Source organism: Hyaloscypha bicolor (genome assembly GCF_002865645.1).
Source record: "Hyaloscypha bicolor E unplaced genomic scaffold K444scaffold_142, whole genome shotgun sequence".
Taxonomy (NCBI): domain Eukaryota; kingdom Fungi; phylum Ascomycota; class Leotiomycetes; order Helotiales; family Hyaloscyphaceae; genus Hyaloscypha; species Hyaloscypha bicolor.
The window spans coordinates 206813-217288 of NW_020194644.1; the positions used below are offsets into that span (position 1 = coordinate 206813).

Below are 10476 nucleotides of genomic sequence, written 5' to 3' on the forward strand. Positions count from 1 at the left end.
TAGAAATAATATTTAGAATTCCCAGAATTAGTATAATAGCTAGTTATTACTAAGATATCTTCTTAGTTCCGTAATAAAGTATAGCTTTATAGCTAAGGGCGAGCTCTTAAAGAACTTGTAATCTCATGAATGAAATAATAACAGATGAAGGAATGACAAATAAAGATGTAAAGAGGGTTCCAATAGCTTTCTGCTAGCGCCCCTAGTGCTATAAATATAACCAACTAAATTAAACTCCTTCTCTAGGCCAGAACATGCTGTCCTAAACTAGTCCCATGACGCAGACCCACTAGTTGAACAAAGTCCCCTTCTAGATTTTCCTCTTGATTTGTCCTTGAATCATAATCTTCTTTGAACGCCTCCAAAAGGCTAAAGAGAAGTGTAATACCGCCGCCGCACATTGCAACTATTTGGTCAAGGCTTGCATACTCACGCCCGTCCTTGGAATGAAGAATGGTCGAGATGTAAAAATAGGTCCTTCATCCGCCAGAAGGCCACTTGTCACAAGAAACGCTACCAAAACGGCGACGGGTGTGGACAAGGCGCTAATGACGGCTGTGGGCTTTAGCCAAAGTATGATACAAGTTCCAGTGAGAGCAATAAGAAGAATGATAGGTAAAAGCATCATGCACAAGATGATCCAGCCAAATGCTATTACAGCTTCATGGCTTATCGACCCCTCATCTAAGCTCAGCGGCCGTCGCTCAGTGTTCTTGGCCTGGCTTTCGAAAAACACACTATTCACCATGTTCCAACTCAGCACTCCAACAATCAAGATTAGCACCGCTCGTTTGACTTGTAGCCGCCAAGCCGCAATTGCAAATAGCAACAGAGCGAGCATCGAAAAAGTTTCGCAGATGTTGAGCGGCGCTTCAATAGCAGCAGCCTGTTGAAGCATTTCTAAGTCCGGGGATGTGAGGACTTCCAAAAGTGGCACAAGAAGCTGGTGTAGCAGAAAGGCTAGGTGCGCGGACGCGATGCATGGAAATGTTAGGCTCGCAATGAAATCATTGGTGATATGATCGATTTTTCTTTGGCGTGGATTGAGTGTCCATGAGATGATAACGGAGCATATTATCATTAGCCAACATCCAACCGTTCCGGGACCGTAGAGCGAGTTGACCAGCTGAAATCTCGAGTCGCTTGAAGTAATGCCTAGTACATTGTGGGATATTGGGAGGTTGGTTGTGGTGATGCTAGGTGTTGTGGTGAAGGTAGGTGATGTGATGAAGGTAGGTGGTGTGGTGAAGGGAGGTGGTGTGAAGGGAGGCGGTGTGGTGAGGGTGGGTGTGATGGATGGATCCATGATATTCAATTGAGATACTAAGTCATAGGAATGTTGGTTGCAGAAGAGCAGCGAGGTAGAAGTTGTTCCAGCTGGAACATATCAGGCTGAGTTTGTGAGCCAGCCGCTAAATAAACGCCAGAAATATGCTCAGCCTAGAAGGGTCCACCGGCCAAACGCCCAAACCACCCAACGGCCCAAGACTATATTACACCACAACCACACCACAAAACAAAGAAAACAAGTCGAAATTCGCGGTATATGACCTCACTTTAGTCATTCTAAAACTTTTCGAAATTTTTTAAGCACTTTAATGAAACTACAAATTTTTCGTGTTTTGACAGGGGTATAAGCGGGCGGTTGAGTGGTTTGGGCGTTTGGCCGGTGAACCCTTCTAGGCCGTGAGGATCTGTATCCTCATTGGAGTTGCCATTTGAACAGCATTTGACGCCTTGGAACGTGTGTGCCTTGGCGCTTGATCCGCGACGCAGAATTGTCGGAATAAACAACCCCAGATAGCAGCCTAGATGGTTGAATTGCATGCTTTTCCTACGCCGTTATTTTGAACCCCCCAACACAGCCCTTTATCTAATCTTGCTTGGGTTATCTCGGGACGGAACTCGTCATGGCGGCTGCGGTTGTATGCACCCCCAACCCCCTAACTAGCTGCACTCGCTCATCTTCACTCCGAGACACAGAGGTCACCTCCATTTGCTGAACCTGTTCATGCGGATAGAATCGTATCTGCCAAAAATCCTGTGCTCCCTCCTAATGGAAATCGCGGAGCACATGATGGAGAAGACGCTGAGGCATCGAACGAGGCTCAGACGCTGTTTAGATCTGTTGATCTATCCACAATTCACGTCGACACGCATTATTGGTCATGTGAGACCTTACACCCAAGTGCAAATATTCAGGCGTTTTTGAAGAAAGACCTCGATGTAAGCCGGCTGGATAAAGTTTACGATCTCCTCTGGTGGGCCGGCAGACAAGTACCGCCTCGCCCACTTCATCGCTTGAAGATGCTAGGTCGTAAGATCGTCATTACGGAGCAGGCTGATCTTCATCTCGTGTGGTCCGTGGAGAGCGTTTTCGTGAAGCCACTTCCAGACTTCTTTCTCATCTATTCATTCTGGACGACCCATATCTGCAACGATGAACAGTTATATGAGAGTGCCCGTGGGTTTGTCTTATCTTATATCTGGCTGATTCGGTACAAGAGCGACTTCGAAATTGCCAAAGACAAATGGCTTCTCCCGAGTGACTTAACGTGGCCTGTTTGGAGAGCTTTTGTCGAATCTGTCTGGCAAAGAGATGTCCCCAGCCATCCAGGCCCGATCAGCAAGAGATATAGATATGGGGAATTGCGCATTTCCAGGCTCAATCAGATTTACCGCTTCCGGCCTCAGTTCTTGCTTAGTCACCTAGCGCAAGGTTATCTTTACTCGTATTCAAGCTACGGTGGCTTTTTCAGACGGGAATTTGCCTGGCTCATTGTTGCATTTGCCTATCTTTCCATCGTTCTGTCAGCAATGCAAGTTGGACTTGCCACATATCAACTCAGGGACAATAAAGGATTCAACAAAGGGTCATATGGTTTCTCTGTCGCGTCTATCATTTTCCCTTTGGCTGTAACAGCAATTGCTCTGCTACTCTATATTATTCTTTGGCTATATCATGTAATCACTACCATCTGCGCTTGGTTAGGTGGGAGGAAAAAGGAGCGGCTGCCAAACAGCAATGTGGCCGCCACGGACTAGTTAAGCCCTGTTTCGCAATACTTGAATATTCGAATACTGTCGATTTCGTAATATTAGTATTCGGATATTATAATTAAAAGTATTTCGCGTTTTTAAGAATACTAGCAATGAACGCTAGCATTTAGATACTAGTATTTGCTCTTATACTAATCTCAGTTTTTTTAGAATACCTCTAAAAAGTTATTCTAAAAAACCCCCGAGAGTTAAATACTTAGCTTTAGGCTATAATAATAATAATAATAATAATAAAATAGCTATTATAAGATTACTAAATAATCTGAAATTAGATTTTACCTAATATATATTTATAATAATAATAAATTAATATTATATTTTTCTTTTATTATTAGAAATATAAAAATAATATTAAATTATAACAATTTAATATAAGCTTTTATTTTTAAAAATATTATATAAATATAAACTATATATAATATTAAGCTTATATTTATAATAGCTAATTCGAAATATTTTATATATAATAACCTTTTTTATTAATATTTTTTTTAAAAAAAATTCTAATATTTAATTCTTTATTTAAAGTCTTTATATTTTGAAAACTCTTATTATTTAGCTTATATATTATAATAGAGAATGCGGGTTTATAAGTTAATTATTTAAAAAAGTTATTAAAATATACAAATTGTGAGTTTTCGCGATCTATTATGTATTTTAGCATTGCGCGTAATGGGCGTTGCATTTAAGCGGGAACTCGAGTACCCGATCAACCCACCAGCGCTCAAATACTCCTCCAAACTTGCTTGGCACTCTGCGAGCCATCAACTGTATTACACGGTGGTTATGATAACTTGGACAATACAGTCAGGCAGCCTCTTAACCGGGGTATTTTCTCCGCTCGATAAAGCTGAGAGGCAATGCGAAAATGGTTCGGCTGTTAAAATCGCAGCATTTGACTTGGTGCGGTGTCCTTTGGTGTCGATAGGATTGACGTACTAATAGTGTCTGTAAGGACGGCACCCTCATCAATACCAAGTCGGGCAAGCCCCAAGCCGAAAATCCCGATGACTGGGAATGGTGGAATCCAATCGTCCCATCGAAGATGCAGGAAACGTATGACCAAGGCTTTGTGATCAAAATCATCACCAACCAAGGGCGTCTTACCAACTCTGACGGGAATGGAGGCCCCGAAGTTCAGCTATTCCAACAGAAGATCGAGCAAATACTCGATATTTTGGACGTGCCTCTTACTATCTACGCGGCGTGTGCGAATGACAATTGGAGGAAGCCGAGGACTGGCATCTAGAAGCTCTTGGTCCAGGAATCTCAACAAAAAGGACAAGAGATTAACGAGAACAACTCTTACCTCGTGGGTGACGCTGCTGGGAGAGCTAGTGATCATACGGATGCGGACCTCCATTACAGCATGAACATTGGTGTTAGATTCCATACTCCCGAGGATTTTTTTCTGAACATCACTGGCGAAATTACTGGCCATAAGTTTGATCCTGCTTGGTTCCTTGAGAACCAAAGCGATTGGGCAGGTATAACCAATGATTTCTGGCCAAAGTTTTCCGGTCGTTAATACATGGATAGACCTGGATCTTCGAGAACAGTATCGAAACAAGGAGATGATTGTCCTCGTGGGCGCGCCAGGAACGGGAAAGTCGTATTTCTACAAAAAGGTTCCTCAACCATTGGGCTATCACCAGATATCCTTACACAAGCTCGGCTCTCAGGAGAAGTGCGCAGAAGAGGCTGAGAAGAGCCTTGCAGAGGAAACACGAGTTAGTATTCCAATGACTACCGTTGTTAGAACTCAACTCATGGGCTACAGGTAGCCATTGGTATATCGGATCCATGACGACACCAATCAAATTTCCTGTTTTCACCACTAACAGGGTCCAGATAACATCAATTCCACCGCCTATAGTCGACAGGCATGGCTATCTATCGCACGCAAGTATAATATCAGAGCCACGGCCATGTACTTTGATCTGCCATTTGATTTGTGTCTTCACAATGACACCGTTCGGGCGCTTGGAGGTGATATAGGTGGTAGCCCGCTCAACCAAATGGCTAAAGACTTTCTGCCGAAATATCAATTCATCACTTAGACTAAAACCTCTCCAGATGAATCCCGAATGCCAACGGATTTTCCCAAGAATTCCCTTCCTGAAACTCACGAGTGAGTTTGAAAAACCTCAGATGAGTGAAGGGTTTGCCCAAGTCATAAGCCTTGGTTTTCAGGTACTAGAGATTCCTTTTTCATGACCATAGTCCAGACGAGCGAAGACTAAGAGCACTAATAGTGGATGGGAAATGATGAAGAGCTTCAGATTTGGCGCAGGTTCTGGGTTTGAAAATAGCAACGGCCGATTTACGCAATCTCGCGACTTCGCCAGCCTAGTATTTATTCTACCCACTTTTCACTTCTCCGAAATGCTTCTCCAGTAACTTAACAACTTTGTTCGCCGATCCAACTGAATTCTGATATCCAGCACCAGCATGCCCATAAGCATGACACACCGTAACCCCATCCAAGTTCTCAATCTCCACTCTGGCACCCCCCTTTCGCCCGGGCCTGAGACCAACTTGCACACTCAGAACTTCAAACTCACCTTTCTCGTTGAGCAGTTCCGGGGCCCACTCCTTTGCTCGACCGAGAATTTCTACTGTCGTCTGAGGATCCGGTTCTGCAGTCCAGTCTCCGATCTGCTTTGTGCCTCCCAAAATAGTAGTATTTGAATGAGGTCGAGGCAAGATGTACACGATTGGTGTACTCGTAGGTGTAGGGTTAGCGGAGAGGGCATCGATTGTTGTGATATGGTTGGCTTCTCCTGCGACGGTGACAGTTTGTCCTCTGACTGGGTATATATTTGGGTCCGGAACGAGCTTGAGTGCGGAGATGCCAGTGGCGTTCACGAAGGCTGATATCGGAGGTCCTTCGGCGTAGTTGAATTGATTGAAATGCTCTTTCACCACATTGGCTGCGGCCTGGAGGGTTTCGGAGAAGGCGCTACCGATGGGAAGAGCAGCTCGGATGACAATGGCTCCTAGAAATTCTGCTTTTTGCTGGAGATATTTGAGATACATTGGTACGTTCACTATGACCGAAGTATAGGTATGGCCTTGTTTGAAGCCCTCTTTGAGGTTCTCTGTCGGAATCTGCTCATAGGAAAGCACATTGCTGGAGAACCATGGGGCTTCTGGGGAGGCACTACAGACAATTGAGTGAGGTCTCAATGGATGAATTATATGCCACAAATACCTGAAGAAGCGAGAGTTGCGGAGCTGATTCAATATCAGCAAGGTATTGCCTAGAGCCAGTAGAAAGCGGGCGTGGAAAGAGCGAGAATGAAGAAGCAAACTTTTGGCATACCGCAAGTCCAGAGAAAGATTTCTGACCAGGGTTTAGGCGTTCCTTTTCAATTACATCAAGCCAACGCTTATACGTTTCTGTGTCCCATTGCTGCTGCTCAGGATCCGAGTCGGGAGCATGAGAACGCCAATGAGCTCCAGCCCTGTGATTGGTGTCAGAAATGGGTATTGTTGCACCGTGAAGGGGAAATGTACCATGGCGACGTATACTCGATAGATTCGTCACCAGGGAGATGTTTGCCGATTATGCAAACTCGATACCCAGCTTCAAGGAGTGATATCGAAGTTTGAAGGCCGGTTACACCAGCGCTACACCCAGGTGTGAGCAGTAGGCAGACAAAAGTCGGTGGAAAACTACTTACCCAATGACGGTAATGACCTTCTTTTGGGTTTCCATTTTGCTTGTACTGCCAATTGATATTTTTCTGTGAGGAAGTAATTATATATACATCCAAATCTTTTGAAGTGTTATGGTGAGGAGGCTGTACCGGCGGATTGCCGAATTGGGTCACCGAACTCCAGCTGAAAAAAATTGGTGGAGCACAGCCTCAAAGCCGTGACACGGCAGAGAGCCGGCTGCACACCGCTAGACTCAAATCTCTCACCATGGTTACTTCCAATCCCTCCAGAATCCAGTCGAAGATCCCAAAAGAGCGGGGCCTCCCCAAACCCTGAATGCTAAATCTCGCCATCGTACGTTTGGCCTTGAAGATTGTCCCATCGCTGTTTGATTCGGAGCGACTCGATACTCGGCGAAACTTTCAAACAGTCTTAGCTAGGCATTCACCTAGGAGTCCGGAAGGGCGATGTCTTCGGTCGATACGATTTGTCCTCAGTGTGCTAGGATCAATTTCGACTTCTTCACTCAACCGCTGGTGGAGGGTCAACATAGCGAAACGCTACCGGACATATCCTGGACCGTATTTTCCCCGGAAACTTGTCAATTTTGCCAGCTGCTTCTCCACTGCAGATTCCCTGGCGGAGACATCCACCATCCTCTACAAGGAACACTCCGTGGGGTCTACGCTGGTCACGAGCTTCAAATCCACATGGATGATGGGCAAACCAGCACAAACTTGAACTACAGTATTCGACACTGCAAACCCCCTCCAGCCTCATTCCCCAACGAAGAGCTTCAGGCGTCGGTGTCATTTGACGTCAATGAGCTCAAAGACTGGTTGAAACAATGTAAAAAGCACAAATGTCTGCCTTGGTTGAAAGAATATGAAAAGCATGAGTGTATCCCTCCCGATAATTCGCTCAAGTCTCTACCGGAAGACTTTCGACTTATCGATGTTGATGAATATCGCATCGTTCAGCCCAAGAAGCAGGTCGAGTACTGCGCGTTAAGCTATGTATGGGGCGACAAGGAACAGCCTTTATTGAAGTCCTCGAACAAAGACAAAGCAGAAATGCGAGACTTTCTGACAGGTCTCGACCTCCCCAGGACCATACTTGACGCCATCGCTCTCTGTCGAGGAATTGGGTGCCACTTTCTCTGGGTCGACAGTTTATGCATCGTCCAGGATTGCAAAGAGAACAAGTACAGCCAGATCAGCTCGATGGCTGATATATACAGTCTATCTTATCTTGCAATCGTCGCGGCTGCAGGGGAAGATTCGAGTGCCGGTCTGGCCCCTTACGGTCGACGCAATTCCGACATTTCTTACCTGCTTCGAACAACTTCAAATGGCAGCTTCGTCGCATCTTTGAGCCCTCAACTCGCTGCTCAGGAAATTGCAAAATCCGCTTGGGCATCGCGTGGCTGGACTTTGCAGGAATACGCACTATCTCGAAGAGTCCTATTCTTCACAGGCTCGTATGCTTTCTTGCGTTGTGAGCATTCACTGCGATGTGAAGACTTCGGCCTCGGATTCTCGGATTGCTTCGGGGAAGCACGGAAATGGGACCTTCCTTTGCCGCCCTTCTATAGAAGGGTAAAAAGCCCCCATCGCCATTACCCAAGTACTTTTTCGCAACTAGTAGCACAATTCGTTCGCCGAAATCTGAGTTATGAGAAGGATGTCTTGAATGCCTTTACCGGTATATTGACTCAAATGGAGGATAGGGAACTTGGGCAGGAGGGCATTGGAAACAATATCTGGGGCTTGCCGTCTAAACAGTTCGGGGCTGCGTTGCAGTGGACAACACACTTGCCGTGGCCAAGTACGGAGAGGGCGGGCTTTCCGAGTTGGTCTTGGGCAGGTTGGATCCATACGAATGATTCTCTTCCTCTAAGAAAGGGGAGCTTCCATGATATTTATGAAGGCTTTGATGATCAAGTGGCTGATATTTCGGTGTTGACTTGCTACAAAATCCACGACAACGGAAGTATTCAAACGATTGAAGACTGCGACTTCGAGCGGATTTTCAGGCACCTCAGCGAGAGTTCCGATGATGCGGCAGAGATTTCTCGCTTCGAGAGGCTGCTCCGACGACACTTTACTCCGCAGCCCTGTGAAATACTTATCAGCACCTACATCCAGGAGCCAAATCCGTCAAAGCCACCTCTTTCCCACCACATATTCCTCTGGGCCAGCTGCGCATCTCTATATGTCGACCCACCTTTAGATGTTGTTTATCATCCAGCAACCTACGATTTTCCCATTCGCATCCACAAAGGGGGTCCCCAAATTGGTTCGATCCGTCTCAAGCCCAAATGGCGAGAAAAAGAGCCGACCTATATGCACTTTTTCGTGTCAACAGCTGGAATCTATTCCAATTCTGGCCAGCCCCGGCAACGCAGGTTCAAGGTCATTTTAACAAAGCTATATCAGAACGCGAGATTGCCTGTTTACAAGAGGATCCAGGTCTCGTACACTGCTATTTGTCAGATGGATTGGATGCGAGCAAAGCCGAAAAGCAGGTTTATTGCTCTTGTGTGAGACTGCTAAATGGAAACTAGAATCTCAAGAACAAGAATCTGAAGTCGGATTTGTTTGTACCGAAGTTCAAGCCGCCGCCGCTCTAGCAGTCACAAAGGACGGAAGATGGATGGATTTAATCCTTGGATCTAAACCATAGATGGGTCAGGATTGAGTATTAATAAATTGATACAAGTGTGGTAGATAGATCTCATTCAGCGGTTGGGTATCTGTAATGTCTGTGATTGAGGACTGGCTGGGGGAGAAGGGTTGTAATCTTATCAGACGCCGCCACTTCGGCTATAAAGGGTTAGCGACAGCATGCTGTGTTATTTCACCTAGAGAAGAAGGTATTAGATACGGCCTAATTTTCTTCTCTAGGTGAAATGACACAGTATGAACCGATAATAGTACTCGGGGAAGTAATAAGTAGTAAAGCACATAATTATTATATAATGTTATTTAACTAATAAGATATATTTACTAGTAATTTATCTTTAAATCCTTTAACGTTATTAAAGTTGCAATTAAGCCTTCTTTAAAGGCTATAAATTCTTATTTCTTTATAGTTCTTATTCGAAGTTTTACTTATATAATTAACTTCCTTTAATTACTTTATTAAATTAGTTTAATAAAGCTAAGGTTATATATATATAATATAAATTAAATAAATAATACTAAATTAATTATTATATTATAATAATTAATAGCTTATATATATAGCCTTAAATTTTTTTAAATTATATTCTCTAAATTATATATATTAAATATTATAAATATAATATTTAGGGCTTAAAGAATAAGATAAAAGGTCTTTTATAAAGATAATTAAAAGTTAAAGAAGGAGAAACTAGAATATAGGAAATTGCAAGAATATAAGTATATATTTTATAATATACTAGTTTATAAGAAGCTTAATATTCTAAATATCTCTAGTATATTTCAAGTATATTTCCTTGGCGAAGTAGCCGCGTCACGTGAGTAGTCATGTGACTTGAAAGTAATTAGAGGTAATAGAATATAAGTAATACTAGTTAAATAATTATATTAGATAACTAGATTAAAAGCTAATTTAATTTTATAAAATATAATATATTTAATATTAAGCTTATAACTTAAGCTTTATTAATATATAGCCCCTAGAATTTAGCCTTAAAGTATTTAGCCTTAAAGTATTTAGCTTTAAAATATTTAGCTTTAAAATTTACTTAGCTTATTAAAGGTTTTA

At 43.4% G+C, this 10476-nt stretch overlaps 5 protein-coding genes across 5 annotated transcripts; 3 read left to right on the plus strand and 2 right to left on the minus strand.

The window, feature by feature from the left end:
• Positions 1–20: 20 nt before the first annotated feature.
• On the minus strand, positions 21–1327 carry K444DRAFT_619033 (uncharacterized protein). Its single transcript, XM_024881441.1, has one exon. The coding sequence runs from the start codon at positions 1304–1306 to the stop codon at positions 407–409; it is 900 nt and encodes a 299-aa protein (XP_024730395.1). The 5' UTR covers positions 1307–1327; the 3' UTR covers positions 21–406.
• A 583-nt stretch (positions 1328–1910) lies between these two features.
• On the plus strand, positions 1911–3321 carry K444DRAFT_646707 (uncharacterized protein; the record flags this gene model as incomplete). The annotated part of the gene is made up of 3 exons (XM_024885233.1): positions 1911–1925; positions 2176–2987; positions 3300–3321. The coding sequence occupies 3 exons, from the start codon at positions 1911–1913 to the stop codon at positions 3319–3321; spliced, it is 849 nt and encodes a 282-aa protein (XP_024730396.1).
• Positions 3322–4288: 967 nt separating this feature from the next.
• On the plus strand, positions 4289–5271 carry K444DRAFT_148486 (uncharacterized protein). Its single transcript, XM_024870589.1, has 4 exons — positions 4289–4547; positions 4600–4790; positions 4841–4850; positions 4912–5271. Exons 1-4 carry the CDS (start codon positions 4430–4432, stop codon positions 5118–5120), a joined length of 528 nt encoding a protein of 175 aa, XP_024730397.1. The 5' UTR covers positions 4289–4429; the 3' UTR covers positions 5121–5271.
• Positions 5133–6841, minus strand: K444DRAFT_148540 (nucleotide-binding domain-containing protein). Its single transcript, XM_024870590.1, has 4 exons — positions 6747–6841; positions 6580–6693; positions 6386–6527; positions 5133–6297 (listed from the first exon to the last, which is right to left on the minus strand). The coding sequence occupies exons 1-4, from the start codon at positions 6779–6781 to the stop codon at positions 5422–5424; spliced, it is 1167 nt and encodes a 388-aa protein (XP_024730398.1). The 5' UTR covers positions 6782–6841; the 3' UTR covers positions 5133–5421.
• Positions 6842–7021: 180 nt separating this feature from the next.
• Positions 7022–9708, plus strand: K444DRAFT_619034 (HET-domain-containing protein). The gene has a single exon (XM_024881442.1). It carries the CDS (start codon positions 7191–7193, stop codon positions 9267–9269), a length of 2079 nt encoding a protein of 692 aa, XP_024730399.1. The 5' UTR covers positions 7022–7190; the 3' UTR covers positions 9270–9708.
• Positions 9709–10476: the final 768 nt, after the last annotated feature.